The sequence below is a fragment of the Chiloscyllium punctatum genome, chromosome 8 (assembly GCF_047496795.1).
Source record: "Chiloscyllium punctatum isolate Juve2018m chromosome 8, sChiPun1.3, whole genome shotgun sequence".
Classification (NCBI taxonomy): domain Eukaryota; kingdom Metazoa; phylum Chordata; class Chondrichthyes; order Orectolobiformes; family Hemiscylliidae; genus Chiloscyllium; species Chiloscyllium punctatum.
The window spans coordinates 106,464,400-106,480,085 of NC_092746.1; the positions used below are offsets into that span (position 1 = coordinate 106,464,400).

The window sequence follows — 15,686 nt, forward strand, 5'->3', positions numbered from 1 at the left end:
AGGATTCAAATTTGAGAGTGTTTAAAAAGAGCAAATCGATGGATTAATTTAGACTTTAGAACATGGAACATTACAGCACAGTACAGGCCCTTGAGCCCTCGATGTTGCACCAACCTGTGAAATTAATCTGATCCTCATCAACCACACCATTCGATTATTATCCATATGTATGTCCAGTGCCCATTTAAATGCCCTTAACATCAGCAAATCTACTACGGTTGCAGGCAGGCCATTCCACGTCCCTATCACTCAGTGAAGAAACTACCCCTGATATCTGTCCTAAATCTATCACCCCTCAATTTAGAGCTATGTCCCCTCATGGTAGCCTTCACCATTCAAGGAAAAAGGCTCTCACTGTCCACCCTATCTAACCCTCTGATTATCTTATATGTCTTGATTAAGTCACCTCTCAACCTTCTTCTAACAAAAACAGCCTCAGTTCCCTCAGCCTTTCCTCATAAGGCCTTCCTTCCATACCAGGTAACATCCTCGTAAATCTCCTCTGAACCCTTTCCAAAGCTTCCACATCCTTCCTATAATGCGGTGGCCAGAACTGCACACAATACTCCAGGTGCGGCCTTACCAGTGTCTTGCACAGCTGAAGCATGACCTCTGAAGCAGATCTTTGTGGCACATTGGTAATTGAGCTCCAGGATGAACATTTCCTAACATCCATCCCCCTTTGTCTTTCAACTAGCCAATTTCTGATCCAAGCCACTAAATCACCTTCAATCCTGAAACTCCTTATTTTGTGCAACAGCCTACCGTATGGAACCTTATCAAACGCTTTAAAGGCAACTCAAGCAGCATAAATATTAGGAAAGACTTATGGTCAGACTACTATTTGAAACATAAGTGCTTTATCTGGAAGAAAGAAGTAATAACACTAATATTCCACTTGATTCTGATTTTGATATTACCTTGCCAGTTAAATGGCAAAATTACCATATTGTCACTCAATGCCTGACAATGTCAATTAGCAAGGAACTCGCATCTCTGCGCATGCACAGTCCACATTTACAGCAAGTACCAGGATTATGTCCAAGTGATTTCCAAGCTGATTCAAATGCTAACTATAACATTCAAAAGAACAGTCTGTTCCCAAGCAGAAAGCAGTATTAAGTTGGGAACTAGCTGTAAATCAAATTGAACTCAGACTTAATTACTTGAAATAAATTGACGAAAATTAGGCAAAAACAAGAAGTTATTTTGCCAATGATTCAACAGGCTCCCCAATTATAACTTTAAATTTACTAATATATTAACACTGTATTCATCTCAATCAAAACATCATCAGTTACTATCCCTGCCAGCACTAACAGCTTGCTTTAAGTGCAATACATTATAAAGAAAAAGCTGATTGGTTTGAATAGCAGCTATCCCTGACTTGTAGAATGAATAAGCATTCCTTAATTAGCCCATCAGGTTAAGTGCAGGCATTAATGGGTGCCTGCAAAACTCCAGCATGACATCTCTTTCCAAACACGGCCAAGCAGAATCTTCCATTAGCAATATTAATATAAGCTTAGTTGATCATTTTCATTCAATTAACTTCTTTCAATTAAATAGATAGCTTTGTTCTGATCAGAGAAAAGGAGGTGATAAAGGAATAACAGAGATAGTTGATGACTTGCACTGAACATTAGTGTGTTATGGGTCATTGAGAAATAAAACCATAAATCTAATATTCAATTTGGGAAATGTGTTTCCTTTATGCTTACTTTAAGGGAGCAGCTTCAGGTGACTGTTGTCTCGCAGAAAGCAGGATTTGAAATACAATACTAAGCTCACTCCTTATGACTGCTCGATATTAAGGACAACATACTTTCCAATGAAAAGTCACATTTCTAACATTGACTTAGCACTAGAGAACCCAACAAGGTGGCCCAATTACAAACTAACTCAATTTCGTTTCTTTCACTACCACCTCACTCTTTTGACGTAAATTGCTGATTATCCTCCAACCTCCACTCCAACTGAAGCATGCTATAGAACAAACAACGCTGGAGAACCTGAGCATGTCTGGCAGCATCTGTGGAGAGAGAAATATTGTTGACATTTCAAGCCTGCACGACTCTTCTTCAGAAATGTTTATTCTTTTTCGCTCTCCACAAATGCTACCAGACCTGCCCAGAATTCTTGGTGTTGTTTTCAGGTTTCCAGCAGCAGCATGCTGTAGGGTGGACTCAGATTAAGCACACATTCCGTTTTGCAGATAGACCTGGGTCCTGAAAGATGGTGTGCCAATTAGTAATTTCTGATAGCAAAGTAGTTCTGCTCTCACACAGATTATTCATTAAGATGGGGTTGCACAAATTGCAACAGGTCCAATAATATACTCAACATCTGGATAAACAAGTTAAAGTTGTTGAAGCACAAGGAAAAGTAATGTCCCTCAGTCTATGTGAAACAAGCTGATGGCAACCTGAGCAACTGTGGGAGTATTACTTTAGACTTCAATACTTGTGTTTTAAGAGGAAAAAAAATAGTAAAGTGCATATTTGAAGGTTGCAGTATGCTAACTGGGACTAACACTTTGTTTAGAAGAAATATGAACCAGGTTCCAGGCAAAACAGGCTGTGCTACCATCACATCTCTCACAATATCCACAGCAAACTGCTGTATTCAGGTAGCCACATTCAGGGTATTTTTCCAGATAACACTGATACAGTAACTGATGCTATGCATTGACAAACCTAACGCAACTGAATGTGATAAATTGTAACCTTCTCAAGTCTTCTTCCTGCACAGATACCACTTATCTAATTGCATTTCTAAATTCACAAGCTTTTGGTTTTAAACTGTATTTCACTTGAGTGCACTTTATCATTAACAAATATCATGGAAAATATGAAACAAAATAGTTCTGGAGATTCTCCAACATTTTTAGAAATTCTCCGACCTCAAACTCCATGACAAAAAAAAAGATCATTTAAGCATTCATTACTGTGCGGGCAGACTGTTCACAAACAACTTCTATAATTATTACTTCAATGGTATTGAATGTTGCTAGCTATACAAAGTGGTGCCAATGCTTGGGAAAATGAACAGAAATCTTGATTTTCAAATTTAATTTTCAGGGAGGTGCTTCGATTTTAAAATGTTTTACAGTTAGTTTCTACGTAAACTTGCAGTTACCAACTTTTAAGCATCATGGAGATTTATTCCATAGTACAAAAGATTACAGTAATGAGACAGAAGATCGAGCAATTCAACAAAGTTTAATCGCACAAGTGAAGAGCTATTTTCCCAAACAAATACCAAAATAGAATTTGGAGTTATTGAATATATCTTAGCATCTCCAAGAAAAATAGGATTTAATGATTGTTGATAAAGAATCACAGAATTTTTGTTCAGAGTTTATTCAGTATACAACGTCATAACTTTGACTCATGTGATGCATTGGCACTGTCCTTGAATCCAGTTCTTCTGGTCTAGAGACAAGTCCTACCTGTTCCGGACAGGTCATAAAAAGTCTGAAGAAATTGATTTAAAAATATTTACGAATTAAGATGATGAATTCACCAATTCAGTGGAAAAACAATTTAACCATAATGAATACTTAAATATTCCATCATGTTCTGATTTAAAAGGTTAGAACATAAATCTACAAGGATTTTAGTTTGCAGCAGTAAAATTTGACAAAAATATACCCTTCAGATTAAGTGGTTGAGAAGAAGTGCTGTGACATTTTGTCAAAGAAATTGAACAAAACTGAAATCATGAAAATTCCATTGAGAAAAAAAAAATTTTCATAACTTGTTAATAATTGACTAGAGAATTAGAACTGCAAAGATGAAGCAAATTAATTTCATTTTTTAATAAACATTTTACACAGCATCATAATGCTGTATGAAAATTACATCACAATGCAAATTATAAACGCTCATCAGCAACATGATCATATATACGATGTGTGCAGATTAGTATTCATTGAATTTTACACAGGTCATAGTTCAGACAAGAATCAGACTGTATCCATCATGCCTTAGCAAAAAATGAATTGCTTGAATGATAATCCTATCTTTCCAAGAGGATAAAAGGATCAGAAATTTATCTTCTAGAACACAAGTTCATGCACAAATATATTGAGGGGTGACGTTCTATGAGCATGAGTTGAGCAATTTAATATTTGCATATTGACTGCTGATGCCGTCACTTGAATATCAATTGCATTGATATTGATAAATGATTTAAAGAACATGTAAAATTTGATTACAAAGTGAGTAAATGGAGTTACGTTCTATTCAAAACAGCAGAATTGGTGAACAATCACCGAAAATTGAATTTTGCATTATTCGCATGAATGTATTTCGGTTCTGAAATAGGGACTTCCCAACTTCAGGCGATCCAGAAATAGTTAATTTGGTGTGAAAACACCTTGCAGTTGTGCATACCACCATCAGGTGACAAACGGTAACGAATCAAGCATTTTATCGTTCAGCATTTTGGCACTTTTGTCGCATCATTAGCCATCTTGTAACAATACAGGCCTGATTCAGAAATAAGTAACTAAATAGGACAAAATTACGTTACTGCTAATATTAATATACACCACAGACAAAAACATAAACGATAGTTCAATCACCATAAAGAAAGCCTGGAAAGACAGTGATATCACACGTGCTAATGAAAGCAAAATATTTATTAACAGCAGGAATACTGGAACCATCCAACTGATAAAACTGGCAATGATCATTATCACATGAAAAGCATTTGAAACCAAGAGAAGGCAAAAAAATTAAACATCATTTAACAAACTATTATTTTCAGATTGAAAGAATATGGGAGAGATGAAAGGAATAGTCCTGAGAAAATTAAACATATTTACCAAAAAAATCTTTTGAAAAAATAAAGGAGAGATTGAAGGAATATCTAGATACAAACAAAAGAAAATAAATTGACAAGATAAGAGTTCAATTTCACAAAGGAATCTTCACTGAATAATTAAGGAATAATCTTAAATGGTTCAGCATCACATGAAAGTGGGACAAACCTACACAGAGAGCCACCACCCACAGATGCAAAACAGAACAGTCCAAACGAGAAGAAAAGCCTTTCATTGAAAGTCAGCATTTTTAGGGACCCTCATTTAGAAATTCTCAAAAGGTATTTTCTCCTATCAGACAAAAAAATTACTTTAGATGTTGACGGATATTCTTAGATATTGTTAGACATTTTATTGAATATTCATTGATGCTCATAGATGTGTGAATAGTAATACATGACCTATTAGGTGTTATACTTTTGATAGTCTTTAGCACAACTACACTCATTCACAAAGTGTGTATTTCTTGTTTATTTCTGTTCATAAAATGGTAAAATTAAAAAACCATTTAACTTTTTCTGTAACAATTGTAATAAACCCAAATATCTTACATACTCCCTTAGCTAGTGTTTTCTGAAGTGAGAAGCACCAGACCTTCAAAATATCTAGCATATTTATGGTTAGTTAAGGCTTATTAAAATTAAGCAAACTATTTGGAGGAAGGTACAAAAGCAGACAGAACTTGTCAGACAAACACTTCATCTAAAAGGAAACAGACCCTTCAGTCCAACCTGTATGCTGACCAGATATCGCAATCCAATCTAGTCCTGCTGGGTGCTGGCAGGTGGGACTAGATTGGGTTCCGATATCTGGTCTGCATGGATGGGTTAGACCGAAGGGTCTGCTTCCATCCCGTACATCTCTATGACTCTAAGAGTAAACAGGGATAAAACAATTCAGCATCAGTATATAAATGTATAATAGAGACAGATAGTCAGAGATGTACAGCACAGAAACTGACCATTCAGTCCAACTCACCCATACCAACCAGATATCCTAACCTAATCTAGTCCCACTTGCCACCATTTGGCACATATCCCTTTCAACCCTTCCTATTCATATACCCTTCCAAATGCCTTTTAAATGTTGCAATTGTACTAGTCCCAACATTTCCACTGGCATCTCATTCCATACACAAACCACCTTCTGTGTGAAAGGTTTCCCCGATAGGTCCCTTTTATATCTTTCCCCTCTCACACTAAACCTATGCCCTATAGTTCTGGACTCCCCCACACTAGGGAAAATACCTTATCTATTCACCTTATCTATGCCCCTCATGATTTTATGAACTACTCTAAGGTCACCCCCTCAGCCTCCAAAGCTCGTGGGAAAATAGCCCCAAACTATTCAGCCTCTCCCTGTAGCTCAAACCCTCCAGCCCTGGCAACATCTTTGTAAATCTTTTCTGAACCCTTTCAAGTTCTTTAGCATCCTTCCCAAAGCACGGTGACCAGAATTGCATGCAGCATTCAAAAAGTATCCTAACCAAAGTCCTAGACAGCCACAACATAACATCCCAACTCCTCTACTCAATGTATTGATCAATACAGGCAAGTACGAAAAGCCTTCTTCACGATCCTGTCTACCTGCATTCCAAGATGCCTCTGTTCAGCAACACACCCCAGGACCTTACCATTAAGTGGGTAAGTCCTGCCCTGATTTGCCTTTCCAAAATACAGCACCTCACATTTCAATTAAACTCCATCAGCCACTCCTTGACCCATCTAATCAAGATCCCATTGTACTCAGAGATAACAGTCTTCACTTTCCACTACACATCCAATCATCTGCAAACATATTAACCACATCTCCTATGTTCACACCCAAACCATTGATATCAATGAGGAAAAGCAGTGGACCTACCACTGGTCACAGGCCTCCAATCTGAAAAGCAATCCTCCACTACCACCTTGTCTTCAACCTTCAAGCCAGTTCTGTATCCAAATAGCCAGTTCTCCCTGTATTCCATGTGATCTAACCTTACTAACCAGCCTACCATGAGGAACCTTATCAAATGGTTAATGAATCCGTTAAAAAACTGAAACATTTCAACATTATTTTCAAATTTTTTACTGGGTTTAATATTTAACTGAGAATAAATTAGAAATTGTGACAAACATGCAAGGAAGTATTCTTTATAACTTACTACTCTCCAACACACCTTAAAAAGCTGAATCCATCTTTTTCTCTCTGCTTCAATTCGTTGTTGCATTTCAGTATTGGTCCGCACACCAATGCTCTTAAATGCCACCATATACTCCTCCCGAACCTCTGGTTTGGTTTCTGGATATGCCAGATGAATTATTCCAAGGCAAGCATCCCGAAGGCAACGGGATAATGTCACTAACTCTTTTAAAGTGAATGGCATCATTGTTGGTGGCTGCTGACCCACACCTAAGAAAGCAGAATTACAACATTACAGTGATGTAGACCCCCTGTTTTACTTTCAGCAAAAAAATCCTACATAGTCTTTAAACTTGTGACTTTTTCACATTTGCACGTGGACATTTTTCCTTTATATTCTTTATAAAATTGTTCAACTTAGCAATTGTATAATGATTTTCCTGCAATGTTCCTCAGATTGGAGTAGAGAAGACCTTAAACAGAAGTGCTGGAAGCGCTTAAAACCATGAAGACTTTTGTAAGGTAAATTAAGGAAAAATGTTTCCAATGGCAAAAGCTTCGACAATCAAACAGCACAGATCTACAATAATTGGCAAAAGAACTGATAGCAGGAAAAGGTTTTTCACATGAGTCTTTAAGGATTTGGACAGAATTTCCTGAAACACCACTTGCACCGTAACAAACTGTTCAATGGTACTAAATTTAGGGTGTGCCAGCATCACTGAGTTCCAGACTTCATTGTACTTTGGTCCAATCGTGGACAAAAAAAGCTTAATGTAAAAGATCAGGAAGGGACTGCTTTTGACATCAAGGCAGCAAACAAACCTAGTAAAACTGAAAATCAACGACTATCAACTAAACTCTCCACTAGTTGGAGTATGCCTAGCACAAGGAAGGTGGTTATGGTAGTTAAAAGACAATTACCCAGCAGAGCTAAGCGGGAGGGAGCAAACAGCAGCCTGGGAAGGTAAGTGATATGAAAACTTAACTTGGGGATTTGCAGCCTTCACTTCAGCAGTAGAGCTGAGCAGACAGCAGCCTGGGTAACTAAGAGTTTCTGATTCTGAGGGGGAAAACTGAAAAGTATGTCACAGGAGGATTGTGATTTGATTGGCTAATAAGGGGTCTGCTAAATTTGAATCGGTATTAAATTGAATCTTGTTAAATTATTGGTTACAACTTGTGTTCAGATTGAGATAATAAGCAGAGATACAAACATTTTTTTTTAATAAAAACAAATTCAAAACTAATTAAATAAAATAAGAATGGAGGATCAAGTGACGTGTTGTTTCTGTTACACGTGGAAGCTGGTGGACCCCATTGTGGTTGCCAGTGACCATGTCTGCAGCAAATGTTGCTTGCTCGAGGAACTCTAGCTCAGAGCTGATGAGCTGGAGTCTGAGCTTCAAACATTGCGACACATCAGGGAGAGGGAGTTATCTGGATGCTCTGTTCCAGGAGACACTCACACCCCTTACACTGACTAACTCAAATTTGGCCAGTCGTCAGAGACAGGTGGGTGAGGCTGTGAGTGGGGCAGGTAGAAGGATCCAGGAGGTACATTTGCAGGAGCCTCAGCCCCCGTCCTTGTGCAATAGGTTCAAGAGTGTTGCTCCCTGTGTGGATGGTAATGGGGACTGCAGGGAGGATGAGCCAACTGACCGCACCACCATGGTGCGAGGAACCATTGAAGCGGAGATAGAGAAGAGAAATATCATTGTAATTGGGGACAGTATAGTTCAGGGCATAGATGCTATTCTCTGGGACCAGGATTGAGTGTCCCAAAGGCAGTGTTACCAACCTGATGCTCAAGTTCAGCATACCTCATCTGGGCTATAGATGAGCTTAGAGTGGGTGGGTAAAGATCCAGTGGTTGTGGTCCATGTGGATACCAATGACAGACAAAACTAAGGCAGAGGTTCTGCTGGGGGAGTATAAACAGCTCGGAGCCAAACGTTTTTAAAAAAAAAAGAACCAAAAAAGGTAATAACCTCAAGTACTATCTGAGCCATGAGCTAATTGTCAAAAGGGTCAATAAGATTAAGCAGGCAAATGTGTGGGAAAAATGGGTTTGAATTCACGGGATATTGGCAACAGTACTAGGGAAGAAGGGACCTGTTCTGATAGGATGGTCTTTATCCGAACCGTGCTGGGACCAGAGTCCGAGCAAATCGCATAACTAGGGCTGTAGACAGAGCTTTTACTTGAATTATTGGGGAGGTTGGGGAGGTTGGGGGGGGGGGGGGGGGGGGGGTGTTAATGAGTTAATGGGGAAATTAGAAAATTTAAAATTTAAAGGAGGAGATAAACGTGCAAGTTAGCCATGTGGCAGATGGTTCCCAAACAATAAAGGTGAGGGACAGAACAGGTGAATATCTTTATGCACAAGGATTCTTTAAAAATTAGGGAAACATACCAGTGGAACAAACTTAAATGCACAACCATTTGAAATAAAATGGATGAACTAATTGCGCAGATAGATGTAAAGGTACGATAAAATTGAGATTATGGAGACATGACTGCAGGGTAGCAAGGGACAGGAACTGAATGCCCCAAAGTATTCAGTATTTAGGAAGGACAAGCAAAAAGGAAAAAGGTGGTGGAGTGACGTTACTGGTTAGAGAGGAAGTTAACATAACACTGACAAAGGACATTAGTTCTGACAATGTGGAGTCAGTATGAGTTGAGAAATACCGAGGGTCAAAAAACAGACCCCCAAACTATAGAGGTGATGTTAAGAATGGCATTGAACAGGAAATTAGAGATGTATATGCTAAGAGAATAATCGGTGATCATGGGTGATTTTAATTTGCACATAGACTGGACAAATCAAATTAGCCACAATGCCATGGAGGAGGAATTTGTGAAATTTGGGATGGTCTTCTTTACCAACATGTGGAGGAATCACCTAGAGAGCAGGCCGTCTTAGACTAGGTACTGTATAATGAGAAGGGAATCATTGCCAATCTAGCTGTGCGAGACCCCTTGTAAATAAGCGACCAAAACATGACAGAATTTTTAATCAAGATGGAGAGTGAGATAGTTGATTCAGAGACAAGGGTGCTGAGTCTTAAGAAAGGAAACCATGAAGATATGAGCCATGAGCTGTCCGTGATAGATTGGGAAGAATTACTTCAGGACATGACAGTGGATAGGCAATGGCCAACATTCAAGGAACGCACGAGGGAATGCATGATTTAGCATGAGGGAAGAGCTGAGGGAGATCAATATTCGAAGAGAAACGGTGGTGGAAAAATTGAGGGGATTAAAGACGGATAAATCCCCAGGCGAATAACCTACATTCTAGACCACCTAAGGAAGTGGCTCTAGAAATAGTGAATGCTTTGGTGGTCATCTTCCAGGATTCTAATGACTCTAGATGAGTCCTTGCAGTTTGGAGGGTAGCAAATGTTACTCCAATATTCAAAAAGGGAGGTAGAGAGAAACCAGGGAATTGTAGACCAGTATGCCTAACATTGGTAGTGGGGAAAATTCTCAAATCCATTATCAAGGACTTTATAGCAGAGCAGTTAGATAACAGCAGCAGACTCAGACACAGAGTCAGCATAGATTTATGAAGGGAAAATCATGCTTGACAAACCTGTTGGAATTCTATGAAGATATAACTAGTAGAGTCAACAACGGGGAGCCAGTCAATGCGGTATATTTGGACCTTCAGAAAGCATTTGATCAAGTCCTGCATAAGAGAATATTGTGCAAGATTCAAGCGCATGAGGGAAGTGTAATGAGATGAATAGAAAACTGATTGGCAGACAGGAAACAAAGTGTAGGAGTTCAAGGATCCTTTTCAAATTGACAGGCAGTAACTAGTGGGGCACCACAGGGATCGGTGCTCAGACTCCAGCTATTCACAATATATATTCATGATTTAGATGAGGGGACAAAATGTAATATCTCAAAGTTTGTAGATGATATTAAGTTGGATGGGAAGGTGAGCTGTGACGAGGATTCAGAAATCCTTTCGCATGATCTGGACAGGTTGGATGAGTGGGCAAATCAATGGCAGATGCAATATAATTTGGCTAAAGGGTTATTCACTTTGAAGCAAAAACAAGGTGGCAGATTTGTACCTAAACCCTATAAATTGGGAGAGGGGAGTGTGCAGCAGGACCTACGTGTCCTTGTGCACCAGTGGCTCGAAGGTATACAGGTGCAGCAGGCAGTAAAGAAGGCAAATGGTATGTTGACCTTCATTGCAAGAGGTTTTCAGTACAGGAACGGGGACATATTGTGAGGACATACCTAGAATAGTGCATGCAGTTTGCGTCTCCTTTTCTGAGGGGCGGGGTGGGGAAGAGAGAAGAACTGGTTTACAACTCCCCAGATAACATAAGAACAGTCTGTACCTGACATGCAGCAAGACCTGGACAACATTCAGACTTTAGCAGGTATGTGACAAATAATATTTGTATTATGTGCCATATAATGACCACCTCCAATAAAAAGTAACTAACAATCTCTGCTTGACATTCACCTTCATCACTGTGAACTACCATACCAGGAGTCAAAATCAACCAAATTTAACTGAGCTGTCATGTAAATGCTTTGGCTCGAAAGCACTGCAGCAACTCACCAAAGTATCTTGCACAAGACCATCTCAAGTGCAACTTCTGTCAGCAAGATTGCCAGGTTCAATTCCCAGTTTACATTTCTCACCAGGGACATGATAGTGGGCTCTCCCAAATATTGCAATAATGGCATTAAAACAATTGCTCACAGCAATGGATATGCATAAACATTTCAGAATATTTTGCACTTACACAGTGGAAACCTAACATAACAAATCTACTTTGAGCAACAAGGTTCGACTTGGTAATGTTACCTCCTTGAGTCTGCTCTCCAAAGAATTCGTTGTCATGTACCGAAATAAGCGAATGGCTGAAGAGGGAGCTGAAGAGGTAAAAGAGAGGTATGATCCGATGTGAGTCCTCAAGTGACATTGGAGATCCTCGAGAGATCAGTTGAAGTAATGATACCATCGACCTTAAATGCAAAAAAATAGCATTACTAACGTAACTTTAGAAAATAATCAAGCACATTTTCAAAAATTACATGCATGCATACAAACCTGATTTAAGTTAACTACAGATGAAACTTCAGAAATCAATCTTCCTTCATTTAACAAACAGGTCAGAGTGAGGCATAAAAAATAATTTTATACTAAGAAAATATCTTTTCCATAGTATATGTTGAAAAATAGTGTATGAACATCTTCCTCATTTGCATGGAAGATAACACAAATGGGAGGAAAAAGCAATACTTGCACAACCTTGTTTGGGATGGTTTGTTACAAAGGTGCACCATGTGACCTTTCCAGCTCCTGAGCTCAAATTTGTTTATGCAGCTTCAATTTGTTTTCCCAAGCAACCTATCTTAAGTTGTTCTACTGCAGAATCACCACAGAATGGGCAATGAATTATTTTTCAGACTAGTCTGTCCTTTGAGCAAACGCTCCCATTATAAAAATCCTATTAAGGGGTATGGAAGTATCTTAAATTAAAGACCACTTTTCCTCTGACATAGAAAGCAATAGTTATGTCAATAACCTTAAAGTATACTTTGAGAACACTCTTCCACTTTTTGTCTTACTCTTAAGTAAACTTGACAAAAATTAAGCATCGAGCTGGTTAATGACACCTCTTTTTGTAGTATGTATAACAATCAAAAAGAATGGTTACAAATTAAATTTATCCAGTGTCATATGATTCAGAACGTTTGACAGAGAATTTTTTAATGAATAAAATTACATGGTAATTAATAGGGCAGAGCTCCCATTAAGAATGGATGTGGTAATCTGGGAGCATGCCAAGGCAATGAGTGGATGATTTAATGAGATTCTCTTAAATGGCTCATAATGATTTAGCATTTCAGGGAATCATTTTTCTCCCCACCCCCAAGTCTGAGCAGCGAGAACATATTAAATTCAAAGATTTTGTCCAATCAATTCAAGATAGATTAAAAGACAAACCAAAAACCTTAGTGTATTGTGTATACCATTCTGGTTTTTGGAACTTTTGTGCTTCACAAGAACAGTAATGTCATAAATTTTATTGAACTTGAATTCAAGTTTGGAGCGACACTGAGTTCCTTAACGCAAAGATCAGAAAGTCTGGCCTTTCACGAGTGAAATGACAAATGGTCATAATGCTTGAAATTGTGTTGTGTAAACCAGGTGACCACTGGAGAGAAAATACTTTGTCATACAGTGTGCAAACATACGACAATGACCAATGGGTATGATTGAGCCAGCGATGATAATGAACAAAGTCAATAATTGGTGCTCGCTCAAAATTAGGTTTGTGATGCAAATAGAGTTTCCACCTTCCATATCAAATACATCCACTGACTAACTCACTGGCAAGCAATAATTGGATATTCATGCAGCGAATTCATGCAAGCTGGAGGGGGTTGTAATTACGCATTGAGCAGAACAAATAGAGACCAATCAGACTTTTCGATTGCAAAATACAAGACAAGGGGACAGGTCAACTCTAATCATGTCTAGTTCCCTCCATCGCCTACCTCTACACAGATGTGTAACCTCCAATTAATTATTTTTCAAGCAACTGATCTTTACATCTTCACAAATTGGGTCTCTTGCAAATCACCAACTGCTACTGCCCCACCACTGTTCTTTCAGCTGTCTAAGGCATGTTTTAAACCTTTCTGCCTATCTACTTGTTCTCCTTCGAGAAGCTCCTTGCGCACTTGTCCTAATAGTTTCCTGATGCTCATGTCAAATTTACATTTACCAATGCCCCTGGAAGCTTTACAAATTTTAAGTGCAAGAAAGAGGAAATAAAAACCGGTATAAACCATACAACGTCTTGACCCAGATCTGTCATTCAACATGACTACAGCAGACTTTCTGGCTCAAATTTACGTTTCTGCTCACTACACATTTTCTTTGATTTTCCCAAGACATCAAAAATCTATCTCAGATTGGATGTGGTGATGTACAGAATATCCACAATACGGAATGAAGAAATTTCTCCTCTTATTCCCAAACAATCAAGTCCTCACCTTGAATTTGTATCCCTTATTTTCTAGCTTCTCCAGCCAGGGAGCGTAATCTCTCTATGTTGACCTTGCAAGCATCTTCAAAATCTTGCAAGTTTCGAAAAGATTACTTCTCTTTTTTCCCCCTATTCCAGATTTTACAGAACCAAATTATGCAGCCTTTCATCACAGTTCAAACTTCTGCTTCCAGACTTCAATCAAATAAACCACCTCTGTACTTCCTCCAAGGCATGTATAACTTATGTCAACCATGGAAACCAAAACATTACACAATTTTCCAGATATGGTCTCAGTAAAGCCAGATTTCACAGTAGTAGGACCTTATGTTTGTACTCCAATCCTTTTGATGTTAACGCCAACACAACATTCGCCTTCCTAGTTGCTTGCTGGGCCTGTGTACTAACTTTGTGTTCATGGCACAAATACATGCAAGGAACTCTGAATACCAATAGTTACAAATTTCACCCATTTTACAAGGATATTCTGCTTTTCTACTCTCGACTGCCAAAATTAATGACCTCTCACTTCCACACATGGAATCCAATCTGCCAGCTTGTTACCCACTCAGCTACCCTATCCAAATCTCATTACAGCCTAGTTTGCGTCTTCCTCATTCGACTGGAATCTGCAGCAAAGTTAACACATCATGCCACATGCCTTCATCCAAATCAGAAACAGATTCCAAACAGTTACATTCCACTAATCACAGCACGCCAGCTTGAAAATGGCCCAATTTGAAAACACTCATCTCCCCAAGCTATTATTCCAAATTCCCTGAACCCTCATCTTGCACATTTATCTTTATGCAATCCTTCTCAAATATTTTTTGGAAATTCAAGGATATAACATTCGCTGGCTTCCCTTTATGTACCATACTGGTTAAACTCTCAAAAAGATTAAAATTGATCAACACATATGTGAAAGCATTTTGGTTGATTCTTTTTCTTTAAGTGCATTCTTTCCACATCCTTAAAAATGGATACTAGTCGTTTCCTGAAGGTATGACATTCACAGTTTGCTTGCTACCTTTACTTAGATCGCATGGTTACATCTACTAAATTCCAATATACTTTTTATCCAAATATTTTCCAGTTTTAAATGTTAAGTAAAACATTTCAGTTAACCTCCCTTTAAGTGTGTGATGTCAGCATGTAAGTAGTGAATGGCTCAGACTCTTAATTTTTAAGTAGCAGGTCTTACTAACAATGGCAGTGCAGTTCCAGCCCCTCGAGTGGAAATTCTGTTCCAAGTGGGAACACAACAATGATTAGCATTGCTGCCTCACACAGTCATGGACCTGGGCTCAGTTCCACCTCAGACACTGTGCAAACTCCACAGAGACATTGTCTCCATGTTTCCTCCCACAGTCCCAAAGATGTGCAGGTTAGATGGATGGGCCATGGGAAGTGCAGGGATAGGGCACAGGGTGTGGATCTGGGTGTGATGCTGTTTGGAGGGTCAGTGTGGATTTGATGGGCTGAATCACCTGCTGCCTGTGTCAGGATTCTAGGATTAGTAAAAATTTCTTCATCCAGAGTCGAGAGCTTGTAGAACTGACTACCATGGAAAGCAGTCGAGACCAAAACATTGTATGATTTCAAGGAGAAGTTAAATATAGCACTTTGGATATGGGGAAAAAGCAGGAACAGGCTATTGAGTCGGATGTTGAGCATGATCATCATGAGTGGCAGAA

General features: G+C 38.8%; 1 protein-coding gene across 2 annotated transcripts in view; it reads right to left on the reverse strand.

Annotated features, from left to right (window-relative positions):
- The window catches only part of ube3c (ubiquitin protein ligase E3C), a 167,314-nt gene that overhangs the window by 85,579 nt on the left and 66,049 nt on the right, over nucleotides 1-15,686 (reverse strand). For both annotated transcript variants that reach the window (XM_072576214.1, XM_072576212.1), the window contains exons 13-14: nucleotides 11,796-11,956; nucleotides 6,990-7,222 (exon numbers count right to left, since the gene is read on the reverse strand). In XM_072576214.1, coding sequence (XP_072432315.1) covers nucleotides 6,990-7,222; nucleotides 11,796-11,956 — 394 coding nt within the window. The remainder of the gene's footprint in view (nucleotides 1-6,989; nucleotides 7,223-11,795; nucleotides 11,957-15,686) is intronic.